We start from the raw sequence: 17,086 nt of genomic DNA on the forward strand, positions 1-17,086 counted from the left end.
TTCCTCTATGTGCATCTTAGGAAATGCAACAATTTCATTTATGAGAATCCTTCGAGCGGGGGCTTCTCTGGGTGCCCAGATTTCTAAAAGGACTCGGAGCTCGTTGCAAGTCCTATAATGTAAAATAAAGTGCAGACTCCCTCCTCCCAGACCTGTGAAACTTTGGAATGATCTTTCCAGTGACTTGTTGGCGTCGTGACCTTTCACTGGCCAGCTTGGCTGGCTGGCGGGGTGTCCGGGGGAGACGCGGATAGTGATGTGTGGTGGGGCGGGGGCAGGGAAGCCCCAGACCTGGCTGGGCAGGCCGCTCCTGTGGAGGCCTACTGACTCCCGCAATGTGAGAGCGCCGGCTCGCACCCCTCCCTAGGGCCTGTGACGGGAACTGGAGTCCGGAGGCGGCTCACCAGGGGCATGGCCACTCTCCTCAGCCCGCCATCCTGCTCAGAGCTTAGCCGTGCACCTGCCCTGCCCTCGTTGGGTCTTTGCAACTAAGGTGATTAACAGGAAGCGAGGGGTCGGGGGATGCCAGCTGCTCGGACTGGTGGGGGGCAGTAGGCCCTGAGCGGGGGAGAATGAGGACAGGTATGGAAGCAGGCAGGAGGCCAGCGAGGTCCAAGGTGAAGGGTGGTGCAGGGCACCCAGCACTGTGCCTCGAAAAGGCGGGTTCTGAGGGCATCCGTGTGGGGCAGCAGCTCCAGGATCTTGGGACTTTCCGAGTCAGCAGCCAGTGTCCCTCCAGGGTGGGTCCCCACAGCCCCGCTGGCCTCGGCTGGTGGAGGCTGGCACCGGAGGCAGGAGGTGTGGATGGCCCAGTGAAGCCCAGCCCGACGTCATGGTGCCACGATGCTCGCTGACACTGTGCATGGGGGACAGGACGACCCAGGGCAGTCAGTATCTCGCTGGGGGGCAGGGGGCCCAATAAGGAGCCAACCGCCTCTCGTTGGTAAGAAGCCTGCGCGAACAGGTGACTTCACTTCGAGGCCCCGCTGATGAGAGACCCTAACAACCGTGCGTGGGTTCTCGTTCGCAGACTGGAGCGGACGCGGGGCAGAGGGCCGCAGATACGCCGGCCGACGGTGGCGGGCAGCGCTAAGCCCGACCGAGGCGGGGCAGCGAGCGGGGCGCTCACAGCCGGAGGAGGAGGAGGGCGCGCAGCCACAGCTCCAGGGGCCTTGGGGACAGGGCCCTGTGGCCTGGGGAGCTCTGGGGAGACGGATGTGCCGTGGAAAGGGAGAGGGACGCTGGCTGAGGTCTGAAGGACGAGAACTGAGCAGCACAGCTGTGACTGGGACAACTTGCCAGAGACGGGACCCAAGGAGGAACTCCAGCGGCCTGAGCTGTCTTGTCTTCCTGAGCTTGAGAAGGCGCGTCCCAGCAACAACAGAGCCGTAGCGAACTCGTCACGCATGTGCCCCACGCCAAAATCCAGTGTCTGAGAAATGGAAGAGTGTGGTGTGGGGCCAAGGTTTGATCTGGGCTGGCCTGGCCCCCACGGTCCTGCCACAGCGCCCCCCGGCTCCCCAGCCCCCTGGCACACGGCGGTTTCTATAAATGCCCGGGTGAGGAACTCCTCAGGTGTGAACCTGATGAAGAAACCATCAGAGCACCAAGGGCGGGTGTCGGCTGTGGGTAGACTTCATCCTGACCATATTCAGGGCCTGACGCGAATTACTCCTCAACAGCCCACAACCCGTCGAGAGCAGGCCTGACGGCAGATGAGCGGAGCATGGGCGAGAACCTTACCACACGGCATGTGCTGAAGCAGACTTGTAGCGTCTGTACTAATCTTTTACAATATAATGCTTTTCAGAGTAGACCCCAACTCTCGGTCTCTACCTGCCGGCCACATTATTACAGAGACCGCGGAAACTCTCACCAAGTGAGCATTGCTAGCAAACCTGAGTTTGAACCTTTAATAAAAGAAATGAATGCCAAAGGTCTCTTTCAACACATGAAATAGAAAGACAAGGTTTTTTTTTTTTGTTATTATATTTCAGAGAGAGGGAGAGCGAATCTCAAGCAGGTTTCATACTCTGTGCCAAGCCCGACGTGGGGCTCGATCCCACGACCCTGAGATCCTGACTTGAGCCGCCCCAGCGCCCCAGGAAAGGCAGGTTCCCTCCCTCATCTTGTCACCAGCATGGAGGGAAAGCCTGTAATGCGAGGGTGGGACGTCCCTGGAGCAGCGGCTGACCAGCAGGCCGACCGGCACCAGTGTGTCTCTCATCTCCAGAAGCTCTGCTGCTGAGGTGGGGGGTACTCAGGACCCGCGGAGTCCCTGCGCTCAGCCCGGCCACCAACAGAGGGACAAGGAGGAACCTCTGAGTGGTGAGTCTCGCCCCTGAGGCAGCCGGATCCCTGTCCCACCTACCCGCCGCAGGCCAGGAAGCGCAGGCCTCGCGGATTTACTCTCAGACCCGGGCTGGGAGGGTCTGAGCCCCTGGGCTGGACACACAGGGGACCCCTCTGACAGGACTTGTTCCTGGGCTCTTTGCGGGGAGACACCTATCTGGGATGGGGAGAAGGGGCCTTCACCTGGACAGAGCACAGAACTCCTGGGGGGCGGGGCCAGGCTCAGGCAGAGGCCCCGCCCCCGGCGCAGGGAGGGGTACCCTGCCGCCCCACTTCCCACCCGAAGTAAAAATACTCTCCGGCAGCGTTTCCCCAAGAGGTTCTCTCAACATTTAGTCACGTTTGAAGAGCTGTGACGCCGTTTCCCATTCCGAACCCTAACATCCCAGAGAACCCCCTCCATCCCCTTAAAGAAAACCTCGTAAACACAAGCGTTGGTTTTGAACCTTTAATAAAAGTAAAAAATGAATGCAAAAAGAACACAGTGCTGAAAACTTAGTATGACTGTGAATCTCACTAGATGTCTGTATCCGGTATAGTGCAAATTTTGTTCGTAATATTTTACATTTTTACAAACGCAAATCACTTTGGTTCATATACTTGCTATAAAGTATTGGCAAAAAAATTCTTCAGATTCACATTTTTTGGCTACATTATTTCTAAGAGATAGAGATTTACTTCCAGTTTCAGAGAAAAAAATACTTACTGTTTGTACATGATCAAGTATACTTTAAAGATTCAATTACTGCTTTCACCTAATAACTTCTGGTTTTTCATAAAATGCTGACCTCTTCCTTGAAAAATCTTTTCACACGGCTAATCATCCAACTGCACTTTCAGAAAACGTGCAGGGGTCAGTGCCAAGTTCGAAACGATCCTGTTTTCTTTTACACAAAGTTCCTCTAAGACAGATCAGCTACACAGTCACCTACAATTTGCTCCGAGGTGTTTTTCTTGGAACAAAACTGAACAACCATATCAAGATCGTTGCACCAGCGGAGCCGAGGGGGCACGTTCCCAGCCGCGGGCGCCCGGCCCTCCGACCCCCCGTCCTGCCCACTGCCCGTTTCTTGTCAAAAGGAGTCTCGTAATGAAGTCACTTTCACAGAATTTGAAACAAAAACATTTAAACTGCAAAGTACAAAAAGGTAAATTTGTAAGTAAAAATGCCAGGTCTATCTACCCATCCCACACGTCTGGAGTATTTGGAAAGGACCGGGGCTCAGTGGAGGGCACAACAGAGTAACTTCCTAACTGAAAGAAATTATTGCTGAGTTCCGCCTCCGCGCAGCACTGAAATGAATGGAGAACCCTCTTCAACCTCTCATACGTTAAAAAAAAATAAATATTTAAGAGAATACAAGGCTCAGATTGGTTTCATATACATTGCACTTAATGTTTGAGACCCAGTCCTTGCGAAGCGGGTCCGGGATGGTCTATGCCAGTCCGTGAAGACGTTGTGCTCACCGATATCTCCGAGTGTTTAGAGACGCGCGGCGCTCCAGGCGGCGGCGTGCGCACGCGGCGCTCACGAGGCAATCACGGATTGCAGATTCCAGAGGGCCGTGGGCGCATCGCTGTGTCCGTTCCGGTGCACGGAGGGAACCGCACGCGACTCCGGGTCCCTAAGCCCGACGGGGACGCCCTCTCAGATTACGGATCTGGGATGAAACTCCCCAGGTGTCGCGGTGAGGCCCTCAGACGACCGCAGTGTGGACCCGCGGCCTTCCTTGCCCTCTGCGCTCGGGGAGATTGTCTGCACAAAGCTCCGCGGCAGGGAGGAGCGCGGCTGTGCGCTGCGGGGCACACGCGTGTGAGGCGTGGGGGCGTGAGCATCTCAGCACTGGGGCCTCCCCATGCAGCCTCCCTGCGCTCACCGCCACTTCTCTTCTTACCAACCCTATTTTTTAAAACTTTTGGATAAATATTCCTATTTTTCCACACCTCACCTTTGTTAAGCACCATCGGGCTCTATCCCCTGTGGGCAGCGATACAAAACCAACAGCTGGTAATTAGGCTTCAGTTCAAGGCTTTGAAATATGGCAACCTGCTTTTAATAACGTAAGGAGATCAAATACTCGGGAAGCCGTGCCTGCCAGCACTCCCTTGCCCGCCTGGGGGCGCGTCTCCGGAGCGGACTCGGGCACGGGCGCATCAAGCAAGTGCCCTTTCGAGAGAAGCAGCTCTTCTCCGCGTGCTACTCTAGGACAGGTGAGTTATTTTTCCGGGAGTCAGGGGACAGTCAGCCCCATCTAAATGGATCACTGAGGAAAAAAGACAAATCTTTGTCACAATCCAATGTCACAGACTTTCTTCCCAAATCGCGCTCTTCTCCGGTGGGTCTGAAGACTCAGTCGCTATGCGGCTTTTCGGGAACCCCCTGCACGGAAAGAGAGCGAGAAGGTGAGGCCTGCGTGCGTGCGAAGGAGAAGCTCTTCGGCTAGAGGGGCCGGGGCAGGAGGGGAGCCACCCGCGCAGCAGACAGCCCCCCCCCCCAACAACCTCCGTGCTGCCCTCGGCCGGGAGGCTCCGCCCTGCCAGGTCACGCGCCTGCACGACAGGGTAAGCTCTCCCAGTCTGTCCGGTGGGCGGCCTCAGGGCTGCTCCAAGACAGGGCCTGGGCCTCACTCCCCAGCCCTGCCTCCCAGGGCCCTTAGGGCCTGCTCGCAGCCCCCCCAGGGCTGGGCCGTGGGCACCTGCAGACCCTCCCGCTCTCCAGCCCCTCATGGCCCTCTGCCACCTTGGGGTCAGCAGCACTTAGGCCGTACCAGCAGGGAGGCAGGGAACCTTCATCAGGCCTGCGTATTTCATTCTTGGGTCCTGGCGTAGTCAGAGACAAGTGTCATTTCCCACACCCCCACCTTATCGGCAGGCGCCCCGCTCTGCTGGCCGCTGCAGGGCACAGAGGACTCTCTCGGGGCGCAGGCGGCCCGCGCCGCACTGGGTGTGCCGTCACGGAGCGAGAGGGCTGCCCTCCTGAGACTGGCGTGCGCAGGTGCGGGGGTGGGAGCCGGGACAGTCAGAGAGGCGGGCACCAGCTGCCCACTGCGGTCGTGGCGGGAGGACGGGGTCTAAGGCCGGGGTTGCGCCCAGGAAGGCGGCGGCGCTCAGAAGCTCAGTTGGGGTCTTGGCTGCAAGTGGAGGCAGGCGTGGGCAGCCACCCGCAGGGACCCCACATGCACGGGCTCCGAGAGGGCCCAGCAAGCCTCCCTCCTCCCCCATCCACACCCTCCACCGACTACGAGTCCCTACGCACATCACTTCTGGTTTCTGATCCTAAAAGTAATGCTTTTGCTATAACTTTTTAAAAGATTTTTAAAAATTTACTTATTTGATAGAAAGAGATCCCAAGTAGGCAGCGAGGCAGGCAGAGAGAGGGGGAAGCAGGCTCCCCGCTGAGCAGAGAGCCCAATGCGGGGCTCGATCCCAGGACCCTGGGATCATGTCCTGAGCGGAAGGCAGAGGTTCTAAAGCACAGAGCCCCTTGCTGTAACTTTTTAAATGAAGACTAAAAAAATCTAACGTACACTAAACCATGCAGCAGCTTTCTACTTTCCGGAAGCAGCAGCTTCTAACCTGTTCCAGATCCCACCTCCCTGCCGCCTCCCCAAGAGGCTGGTCTCCTCGAGTGCTGCCCGCCAAGTCCGAGGGTCCGTGCTGTGGAACAGGAATTCAAGCTGGCTCCCGCCCACAGGCATCCGTAGCTCCCTGAAGCCATGGCGCCAGAAGCTGCCGGAAACCGCGCTCCACCGCGGAGCCCTCTCCAGCATCAACACAGCCAGGAGCACAACTGAACACCGCTTCCCACATGCTCACCCGTCCTGGCTCTCCAGCCAGACAATGGGGACCTTGCCGTGTCCCTTGCCTGGAGCCACCAGGAGTGGCCACCTGCCACCAGCAGCTCCCCTCCTGGCCCACAGCTCCGCGGGCGGACGGCCCAGAGGAAGAAGCCCCCGCTTCTGACTCTGCTAACTGTCCCTGCGGCTGGGACCCGGGGGAGGACCCGCACCCTCTCACGGATGGAAACAGAGGCGGGTGGGCACAGAGCCTTGACAAGTCCCTCGTTCTCACCACCTGGGCGGGAGGGGGATGGTCACACCCCGCATTTCAAGACACGATAGGAACATCCTTAGGGAAGTTCCCCGCTTCTAAACACTAAAGAGGAAGAACGAGCTTCAGTAAGGAGGATCACAGCCCTGCAGTTAGCTAGTTTTATCTCTACAACTTAGCGGTTCAATTTTTAATTTTAAGCTTTCTACCATAATGACCTACGGGGCACAGCAAGGATCATTCACGAACACAATCTTCAAGCGGTATTTTCGAAGGTACAATTTGCATGACTTTTAGAAGATGTTTCCTCCCACCATTTCTAGACGCTTACAACTCGTGCCCGTGGGAGGCCCGTCACGACCGGAAGACACGTGTACGGGCTGAGCCTGGGTCGAACCTTCTCCGAGAACACAGAGCAGCACCCCCAGCAGCCCGAAGCCACCACCTCTGACGTGCCGAATGTCATACAAATGTTCGTCTTATGAAGTCACCCTGGCTGACGACAGCTTTATCCCGAAAGCTGTATTAGGAGTTCTCCACTGAAGTTACTGAAACAGGAGCGTGACAGCAGCCAAGCACTGGCGGACGGACGGCGGAGAGACGGTGGGTCTGCCAGGTTCTACTCAGAAAACCAGTCAGTGGGCTGGCTGGGGGCAGGAAGCCAGCCTGAGGGGCATCCCCCGTGAGGCTGCGTGGGCCTACAGAAGTCAGCCAAGTCCTCTGACCCTCATCAGGGCTGCGAGAAACCGTATTTTCACCAACCCCCCATCGAGGCACTGGCTGCACAGAACTCTAAGGGCTGTGGGGGTCGATGGGGGACGAGCAACTCCAGAACCAATGGGACAAGCTACACGTTCTGTCTTTCTGAAATCAGCTCTATTTCTGGGAACCAGCCCAAAGCAGCCTTCAAATTCGACCCCCACCAGCGAGTATCAGCTGGCACACACGAACTCTGTAAGTAGCCGGAGGGACCGAGATAAGTTTTCTGACTCAGCCCCTGGCTGCTCTTTGAGGGCAGCGGCCTCCTAGGGCCTCAGTTCTCTTCAGTTCACTTTTCTGAAGGCCTAGAGTCCAAGTCAACTCGAGAAGAAGTTTAATGTCCACGTCCACTAAAGTGTTTAGACATGAGTGTTTACTTCTGACCAGAACCACCGAAGCGACCCCGACTTCCTCTGCCTTCCGGCTTTCGGAAAATGGCTCTGCGCCCCGGAAGCCGGGCTCCCTGACCACGGCGGGGTTTCCAGCGCTGCTGAGCCAGGCCCATGGGTCCCGGGAAGGGCAGGGCCGGCCTCCCCAGGCCCGGACCCTGGCGCAGGGTCTCCTGGCACCTGCTGCCCCGCAGGATGGGGGGGCCCGTGACCCCCCATCAGCCACTCTGGCCACTGCGCTCTGCTGGTTCCTGGAGCAGCAGAGAGCGCAGAAAAGTCACCACTTGCGTCTGTTCCGTGACGGGTGGCCCTACTACTCTGCTTGTTTCCTAGCTCCCCATGTGTTTACAGATCCCTGAATCTTTACAGTTTAGCAAAGAGCTGCCTTGGTGTTGTTACTCTTTTTTTTAAAAGTCTGCTTTTCTCAATAATCGTTCTTGGGTCTCAACTAGACATCGAGCAGCACACGTCACAGCGACTCTCGTCAAGCGCTTCTACGGGGCTAAGCCCCGCCGTACCAGGAGCTGCCCGCGTCAGGACGTACCATGGCCAGCTGCCGCCCGATGTTGCCCACGGTGACACCTCCGGAGAAGAAGATACACGGCAGCCAGGAGCGAATGTACAGAAAGTCTGGGGACGTGTACCTGCGGAGACAACAGAGCAAACTGTGCCGTCAATCCACGACCAGCAGCACTTCTGAGACTTTCCTGCCTAAATTGACCTCATGTTTATGTAAGTAAAACAGGGCATCTCAGCTTCGTGGGTATTTCTAACAAAAGTGGAGGAATGGCTGGCAGACGCAGTCGCTGCCTGGGGGCGCAGACTTACTGATAGACACCATTGTACACCAGCAGCTGGGTGATCAGCGTGGCCAGGAAGGCGATGGTGATCCCAAGACCAAGGCCACTTCTTGAACGGTCGAATGTCCACCAGAGGCCCAAAGACAGGGCCGCTAATGTCAGGGAGAGCTGGACATTATTGGCAAAATCCAACTTCTAGTGATGCAAGGTTAAAGAAAAGTTCAGTAATTTTCAAGATGATCAAAACAAGCCAAGGAAAAAACCAACCAGACAAGCAAACAAAATGCCCCAGAGCCTACACGTGTGCTTTCATTATTCCACAGCCCATAATTCTCCATCCAAAGAACCCGCCCAGACTGCAGCAAAAAAGGTCTGCTGGGTACAAGGCTGCCATGACCCCGAGGACTCCGCTGGGTCACTCGGTGAGACACGATCTACAAGGAAACGCTCCAGAAACCTCCAGCTGCTGGTATCTGACCACGGAACAGCACATTTTGTTGCTGAGTCATCCGCAGTCCCCGTCCTATTTCTTGTTTTGACTATTAACTTGAGCCGAGGAAACACACTTCTCTCCCCATGTCTCCTCGGGTGCCTCATCCGTTGTCATTCGACAGTACGCGCTCCCACAGTCCGTGGACACACGCCTGCCTCTCATCACAGCGCTACCGACTGGCAGGTGAAAACACAAATGTTGTCAGAGCTAAGGTATACTATCCCGTCTTGACGCTTCCTGTTAAGATACAGGTAGAGTAGGACATAGTAACTCTAAAAAGACCTTCCCCTAAGATTTTGAAATAGAATCTAGTTGTGTTAAAGAAACCCCAAGTCTTTTGAGACCTGGGAAACTACGACCCGTTTTCCTGACAAACGCACTGACGTACAGCGCGGATGTACTCTGTGCAATACCTTCCACCCGAGGGCTCAGGAAGTTTAGGGACCTTTGGTTAAGAACCCCCTGCAGAGGACACCACCTTTGCTGGCCCTGAGACTTCACAGCTGGCACAGCCAGGGAGGGGCAGAGAAGCAGAGACCTGTCTCTCTTCAACCTCTAGAAGCAGCGGCCCATGAACAGGGACCCCCCCAGCCGCTGCTCCCCAGGCCAGAGCAACCAAGTCCTCACAGCAGAGGAGGTGGGAAGGTGGGAAGGTGAGAGGGAATTCACAAAACCCACTCCAAGGGGCCGGAAGACTATCGCACAACAGAGAAAGTCCTCTCCACTTCTGGGATTACTTTAAGTTTCCTGAACCACTTTGAAAACTCTTGCCAAGTAGACACCAAGCCAAGGTCTTTAAAGGTCTGGAAGAAGGCCATTCAACTGACCTAGGAGACAATACATACTGATTAAAAGGCACAGAACACTTCAACATGTAAGCTAAGGAAATGCTCTGGACCGAGCACATCTGCGAAGGATACGGCGCTGGCGTGGTTGATGCCAACGAAGACGGCCACGCAGCGCATCACGCTGGCCCACTCCCGCTTGAACTTGTGCGGCTCGCCGAGGTGACTGTCAATGCAGGGGTACAGCAAGCCCACGACAGCTAGGAAAACAACACAGTGTTAGAGTATGCTGGCTCACAAGGAAAGGATCTCAATGCGCCAATCATTAACACATTACTCAAATCAGTTCTTGTCCTAGAAAAACGTACAAGCTATAATATGACAGCCGAAGACGGATTTTGTATTTCTGTTTTCCTTGAGTACAAACAAAAGGATCACACTGTTTTGAGAAACTGAAAATAAAATGGCTGTTCTTCAGTCCAGGTGAGCACAGACTTGAGTCGGGCAGGGGTAATTATCCATATAACGCTATGACGAGTCAACCATGCTGAGCCTGCCCCGACTCCAGGTCCTGACCTGTGGGAACAGCCTGGGACCAGGCTCAGAGAACCAGGTCCCTGTTCCCCGCGGGCTCTGATGGGACCTGGAGCTTCATGTCTGTTCCCTCATGTGTAAAATGACGAGGGTTATGTAACTAGAAGGCGGAGTAGGAAGAGCTTACTGTTGGGGGAGAGTTAAGGCATTTTCACAGGCACAGAATTTTAAAACAAGAGGACAGAGATTTTAGACAGGGGAGGGTGTGGCGTTCCAGGACAGAAGCAAAGCAGACAAAGCCAAGGCAGGACCAGGGCACATGGGGACTGGTGGCGGTCCTGGCCCCGGGACCAACTGTGGGACACAAGGCTCAGAACCTAAAGTCACCGAGGGTGGAGGCTTGAAAGCCACGGGGCAGTTCCACCTGGTGTCCCATGAAAGAGGAAACTATTTCAGGTTCCTGAACAGAGAAACAAGAGACACAGTCCTGATAAAACATCCGATGGGAGAGTTTCAGTTTCTATTTCGTATTACATTTTACCAAGTTCTAATTTTAGAGTTTTGAAAACCAGAACCCAAACAATTCTAGAACTTATTTTGCTATAACTTAACCTTATCTTATAGGGTTAAAGGCTAAAGAGATACAAATGTACTATTGGATCTTGCCATAGCTTATCTGATAATTTTTTTTTTTTTAAATGAGGCAGGAGACACTGTGTTTCAGATAGTCCTAGAGTCCCCTGAAGCTTCAACTGCAAATAAAGCCTAACCTAAAATACCTCATTTTTAAGATCATATCTTTGATTCGGAGAAAGAACTGCTTTACCATATGTGCATGAAAAAAGGAATCTGCATCTAGGTAAAAATCTCAAAGAGGATTTTTAATAGGATAGCCATATGCTTAAAGGATTTACAAAGGCCAAGTAGGACCCTATCTTCCTAAGAACAGAGACGAAAGCAGTCTACACACTGAGCAGCTGCAGTATCCCCTATGATGCGTCCTGGCTAGAACACAGCACCCGGCTCTGAGCCCTGTGTCCTCCAGCTGTGGTCAGTGAGTCTGCTGCCAACAGGATGTGTCTCCACAGTCCAGGAGACACACCCAGACTCCACGGAGGCAGTCTGCAGTGTGATGCACAGTGGCCCCGCCGTCCACTGTGTTCCCCTAAGACAGGGATGCTTAAGGCCTCTGTGACTCAGTTTCCATATCTGTGAAATGGAGCCATCAGAGCCCGCTGTTGTCAGACGTGCACAAAGCAGAGCACATCAAACACAAAGCAAGCAGTCCGTAAACGCTGGCTACACAGCCGACAGCGGGGCACACCTGCCCCGACCCGGTCCCACATGGAAGACCGCTGCTCCTTCCGGCAGAGCTGGCGCCCTGAGGGCAGGGGCCTGAGTGCCCTCTCCCGCTCCGCACCTGGCGCCCGTGGGGGCTGCGGGGAACAATGAGTGCCGGCCCGGCACGGAAGCGCTCCGTGGTCTGCGAGCCGAGACCAAGCGTGCACTCTCAGGTAACCCAGAAAGTCCCCAAGAGGGTGGCGCGCCCGATCCCAGGCACTCGCCGGGCGGCACCCCGCGGCACCCCGGCGGCGGGATGGGCGTCCCCTCCGCGCGCCGCCCCCGCCCGGCGGCCCACGTGACAGTTTGTTTTCGGTGGCCGGCGGGTAGCGTGTTGGCGCGCCCGGCCAATGGCAGCGAGGCCGCGCCGCTCACCAGTTCGCCGGCCGCCAATCCCGGGCCCGCTCGGCCAGGGGACAGCGGCGGGCTCTGCGCGCGGCCCCGGGGCCAGGTCGGCGGGAGGCTGCCCCGGCGCCCCCGCGCCCCCCCCCCCGCGACACCCCCCAGCGCGCCCTCCCCACCACGCCCGCGCCCTCCCCCAGCGCGCACCCCGCCGCACTCACCGGCCGCCGTCCCGCAGCACGGGGGCACCCACCAGGCCGACGAGAAGATGGTGGCGATGACCTCCTCGGGGAACAGGGTGACGTTCCGCTGCACCTGCAGCAGGTTGAGCACCAGGGCCAGCACGACCCCCACCGAGAACAGCACCAGGCTCCGCTGCACCAGGTGGTGGTGCCAGCTGCCGGGGGGGCCGCCACCGGCGCCGCGACCCCCCGTCCCGGGGCTGCGAGGCCCGCGGGCGGGCGCGGGGTCCGGGTCCGGGCCCCTGCGGGCCGCCAGCGCGGCGGGGCTCAGCATGTCACCCACTTTGGCCGCCAGCCCTCCGGCCCCGGCTCCCGGGCGGCCTCGGTGCCTGGCGCCCTGGGCGCAGGAACAGCTCCAGCAGTGGTCGTCCAGCCTGGGCATCGGTCACCGCGGGCGGGCCGGCGCTCCTGCGGGCAGACGGAGCGGGGGGCGGGACCCGTCAAGTTCGCGGGCCAGGGGCGCGCGGGCCCGGGGCGACCGTGGGGCGGACCGCGACGCCCACCCATAGCGGCTCGTGCGGGAGAGCCCGGGCCTCTGGGGCGCCCGCAGATGCGCGGCCCGCGCCGCAGGTCCCGCGGGGAGGTCCCCCTGGGCGGCGCGCGGGCTGGCGGCGGCCGGGTGTCCGCGGGCCCGCGAGTGCCCTCCGCACGCCCCTCCGGTGCTGGCCCGTCCGGCCCCAAAGTTTCCCGCATGCCGTCCGCGCGCGGCGCAAGGTACCGGGGCCCGGACGGAGGGGACGCAGAGCCGGCTCGTCGGGGTCAGGGGGTGCAGCCCCGCCCCGGGGCCGGGCCGGGGTCCGTCCCGCTCCCGGGAGGGGGTGGGGGCGCCCGGACCTCCCCATCCACGCCCCCGGCCCGAGCTCGGCCCCAGCCCGCGCCCGCCTCCGAGCCCCCCAATGCGCCCGGCGTACCTGTCCGAGGGGCGCCCGCGCGCGGGCTCACGGAGGAAGGAGGTCAAGGCCCGGACCTCCTGGAGTTGGGCCCGTGGCGCGGGGCGCGCGGCGCAGCTTATAAGGCGGGCGGAGGGGCGCCGGGTCACGTGATCCTGCCCGGCCCGCCGCTTGGGGGCGTGGCCTGCGCGCGCCCCGCCCCGCCCGCGCGCCCGTCCGCTCGCGGTCTGGTGAGGCGGCCGCGGCCAATCCGGGGCGGGCGGCCCATATGACGTCAGCACACGCCACCGCCGCCTCGCGCCGCGCTGGCTCGGGAGCGCGGACGGTCGGCGGGCGGACGGCGGCGGGAGCCGCGGGGACCGGCCCGGCGGGCCTGGGAGGGCAGAGCGGGGCGGCGGGAGCGGGGGGTGGCGCCCGTCGGTCGCGCGGCCCGGCCTCCCGGTCCTCGCCCGGTCGTGGCGCGCGGGTGGCCCTGCCCTGCCGACCCGGCCGCTCCAGCGCCTGCCGCGTCCCCTGACGTGTGCGGCCCGCGGCCCGCGCCTTCGGGGCCCCGCCGGTGCCCCCTGCAGAGCTGGCGCGGAGCCGGGGCGCGGAGGGGGCGTGAGTGCGTGCGCGCGCGTGAGAGTGCGCGCCCCGGCCGCTCGGCGGGTGCGGGAGCCGTCCCGTGACACGGATCGCCACGGCCGCGCCCGCGCAGCGCTTGCCCCCGCGGCCACGTCGTCCTTCCTGGCGCGCGGGAGGCGGCCCCGCGGTGCTCCGGCCACGGGCGACTCTCCGCGCTGCGCTCCCCGCGGGCGGCTCTTGTCGTCCCCGCGTGCCCCGCGCCGGCCGGAGGTCCGCGTCGCGCCGAGCCAGAGCGGCTCCTGGGGATGCGGAGCCGCGGCCGGTCTTCGGCCCCGTCCGCGCGAGCGCACGTGCGGGGAGGCCCGGCCCAGAGCAGATCCCCGGCGGCCCCTCCCCGGCGGAGGTTGCACCGCGCGGGCCTGGTCGGGATCGGCCTGTGGCTCCACCCGAGCGGCTTTCAACCCGCGGGAAACGTGGTCCGGAGCCGCTCCCGCCGCTGCAGCATCCTTCCGGCGGGGCAGGGAGCGGGGCAGGGGCGCACACGAGGCTTTGGTGGTAAAACAGGGAAGTTAAGGAACGGGGCTGCCTGCGGGGCTGCGCCGACCCTCCCGGGCGCGAGGGCGCTGCGTGGGCCACCGCGGCCGTTTCCCGGCTCGGAACTGTCGCCGGGGTCCTGGCCGCTCCGTCCTGCTCGCGCGGGCCGCCCACGGCCGGCTGCGGGGCGGGCGCCTCCGCCTCCGCCCGGAGCCTCGTGCCGGGCCGCGTGTGCGCCGCCCCGCGTGTGCGCTGCCCCTGCGCTCTCCCGCTCGCGAGGCGGCGGCGCCGTCGCGGACGCCGTTGGCTTCAGACCCGCTCGCGGTCCCCGCGCGCCGCTAATAACGTGACTTGCTTGCTTTCCCGCGCGGCCCCAAAGCGGGGGTGGCCGGCAGGGCGGGTCGGGCGTCGCCCCGTCTGCGGCGCGGGCGGACGCGCTGGTCGCCGTGATCACCTTCACACGCAGACGTTCAGAGCGTTCTCGACCTCGTGGCCTTTTGTCATCGGGGTCGTGGCCATTTTCTCCCGGCGCCTGACGGAAGCGCGGGCCGGCGGAGCCATGCTGCGATTTTGTAAAAGCAAAACATTTTTAAAAAAGCAAACAAATTGGAAGCTGCGCCACCGTTCACCGGCAGGAAATCGCCGGCGTGGCGGACGGCTCGCCTCGCCAGGCTGCTGCAGGGTTGAGTCGTTGCTGGGTCGCCACCAGCCGCCTGGGCCGCCTCCCCCACGCTGCCATCGGGGTTCGCCGTGCACACGGGCTGTGGGTCGAGGTGTGGACCTCGTGTCGAGAATCTACACCACCGTCTTGGCCCTGAAATGGAAGCCTGTCACAGACTCGGGACACACCGGCGAATGGAGGAAGCTTCTCACCAGCTTTCAGGAAACCGGTTCATTCAGATATTTCACACCCAGGAAGCGGAGCTCACGGCTCTCCACTCACCTGTGGAATTCTCACAGCCCTGAAATCAGGGTATCTGTCTTCGGGGACCTGAGGCATGGCGGGTGTTCCTTGTTTGTTCTCTCGCCAGCCTGTCTGGCCACGCAGACCAGCCCAGTGTCACTTTCCGTTACGTACGAGGACAAACCCTAGGAAGCTACGCTTTTTTCAAGACTTAGTTATGGGAGAGGGGGAGGGAGAGAGAACCCCAAGCGGACTCTATCCTCGGTGCAGAGCCCAGGGTGGGGCTCGATCTCAGGACCCTGAGATCATGACCGGAAGTGAAACCAAGAGTTGGAGGCGTAACTGACAGAACCTCCAAGGCGCCCCTTAGGAAAATATTTCGTGGGTTCCTGTGTTGTCTGTCTCCTGTGTGGAGAGGGACTCTCCATCGCATGGGTTCCTGTGGGTTGAGGTCTGTTCTTGTGGCTACATTTTTCCCCACCGGAGGGGCTGTCCACATAGCCCGGCCTCTGACTCTGCATTCCCTCACATGTGGACCAGGACTGTGTGAATCAGGGCCTCCTGGAGCAACCCCGAGGCCCAGCAGTCCTGTGGGAAGGTGGGAGGGCTCCTGCCAAGGCTGCCGGCGGCCTCCGTATCCGTAGGCCTTATCCCTGCACCGCCAGGGTCTGTGCTTTGCCCCGGTGCTGGTAGAGTGTGGTCCCACGAAGGAAGTCGGTCCAGGCGAACCGCACCGGAGGAAGGTCAATGCACAGCCTTGCAAACCACAGGCATGGATCCGGGAGCCCTGTTGAAATATTCTGAGAATTTACAAGTCCGTTCCCTCGGTGACGGCGTTCTTGCTGCTGTCTCGGTAGCACACGGGGGCTCTGCATTGAGCATGATGGGGTCAACTCTCCCCAACCCGCCAGTTACTCTGAGTTAAGTATTTGGGGAAACGTGTTCGGGACAGCACCATCCAGTTCTTAATCACATCACTCTATGTTAATCATTGTAGACGTGCCGTCAAGCGAGGAAAGTTTCCCGTTGCTTACGGACTAAACACAGCCCCATAGTTTCTCCCCAAATAACTCACTCAGGAAACGAGACCTCTGTAGCTCCTGTACACAGAAGACAAAGGGCACAAAGGGAAGTGCGGGGTCTGGGATATCTGAGAGGTCAGGCAGTGGGGGATATGCCGCCCATACTCAATATTCCTGTTTTGCTTTTTTTTTTTTTAAACTTTAATAACAATTTATAACACATATCTTTTCAGTGTAGGGTAAATAGCTAAGTATATTATATTTAATAGAAAAATACCACATGGTTGTAAAACATTCAGAAAATATGAAAACATATTTTTATTTTTTTAATTAAAAGATTTTAAAATTTATTTAAATATATAATTATTTAAATATACAGAGCAAGAGAGGAGGAGGAGAGAGAGAGGGACAGGTGGACTCCCACTGAGCACGCTGGCCCGACGTGGAGCCCAACACAGGGCTTGTAGGGCCCGATCCCACGACCCTGAGATCATGACCTGAGCTGACATCAAGAGTCAGAGGACAACCGACTCAGCTCCCCAGGTGCCCCGGGAATATAAGTTTAAAAAACCCCATAATCCCAGTGTCACTCCCCAGCCCTGGGCAGCTAGCGGTCTCCTGTCCCTATAGGTTTTCCTGTTCTGGAGGTTTATATGATTGGTATTACATCATATGTGTTCTTTGGTTTCTTTCTTTCTTCCTTTCTTCTTTCTTTTTTAAGATTTTATTTACTTAGGGGCACCTGGGTGGCTCAGAGGGTTAAAGCCTCTGCCTTCGGCTCAGGTCGTGATCTCAGGGTCCTGGGATCGAGCCCCACATTGGGCTCTCTGCTTGGCGGGGAGCCTGCTTCCTCCTCTCTCTCTCTGCCTGCCTCTCTGCCTGCTTGTGTTCTCTGTCAAATAAATAAATAAAATCTTTTAAAAAAAATTTATTTACTTATATGGGAGGTAGAGCGTGAGAGAAAGCAGAGGGAGAAGCAGACTCCACAGTGGGCAGGGAGGCCGGTGCGGGGTTCCATTCTGGAAATCCAGGACCACGACCTGAGCCCCCGAGGCGCCCCTGGTTTCCTCCACTAAGGGGAATAT

At 59.0% G+C, this 17,086-nt stretch overlaps 1 protein-coding gene across 1 annotated transcript; it reads right to left on the reverse strand.

The window, feature by feature from the left end:
* Positions 1 to 2,786: 2,786 nt before the first annotated feature.
* INSIG1 (insulin induced gene 1) lies at positions 2,787 to 13,126 on the reverse strand. Its single transcript, XM_082693665.1, has 6 exons — positions 12,999 to 13,126; positions 12,067 to 12,495; positions 9,764 to 9,888; positions 8,379 to 8,545; positions 8,095 to 8,194; positions 2,787 to 4,732 (listed from the first exon to the last, which is right to left on the reverse strand). The coding sequence occupies exons 2-6, from the start codon at positions 12,467 to 12,469 to the stop codon at positions 4,703 to 4,705; spliced, it is 825 nt and encodes a 274-aa protein (XP_082549791.1). The 5' UTR covers positions 12,470 to 12,495; positions 12,999 to 13,126; the 3' UTR covers positions 2,787 to 4,702.
* Between the last annotated feature and the right edge of the window lie 3,960 nt (positions 13,127 to 17,086).

This window comes from Mustela nivalis (genome assembly GCF_964662115.1).
Source record: "Mustela nivalis genome assembly, chromosome: 12".
Classification (NCBI taxonomy): domain Eukaryota; kingdom Metazoa; phylum Chordata; class Mammalia; order Carnivora; family Mustelidae; genus Mustela; species Mustela nivalis.

Excerpts from the sequence above, each read along its gene's own strand:
- INSIG1 (XM_082693665.1), bottom strand. The coding sequence starts at position 12,469 with ATGCCCAGGCTGGACGACCACTGCTGGAGCTGTTCCTGCGCCCAGGGC. Across the intron at positions 9,889-12,066 it reads GTGCTGCGGGACGGCGGCCG|CTGTCGTGGGCTTGCTGTAC; the intron begins GTGAGTGCGGCG and ends TTGTTTTCCTAG. Across the intron at positions 8,546-9,763 it reads GCATCAACCACGCCAGCGCC|AAGTTGGATTTTGCCAATAA; the intron begins GTATCCTTCGCA and ends TTGCATCACTAG.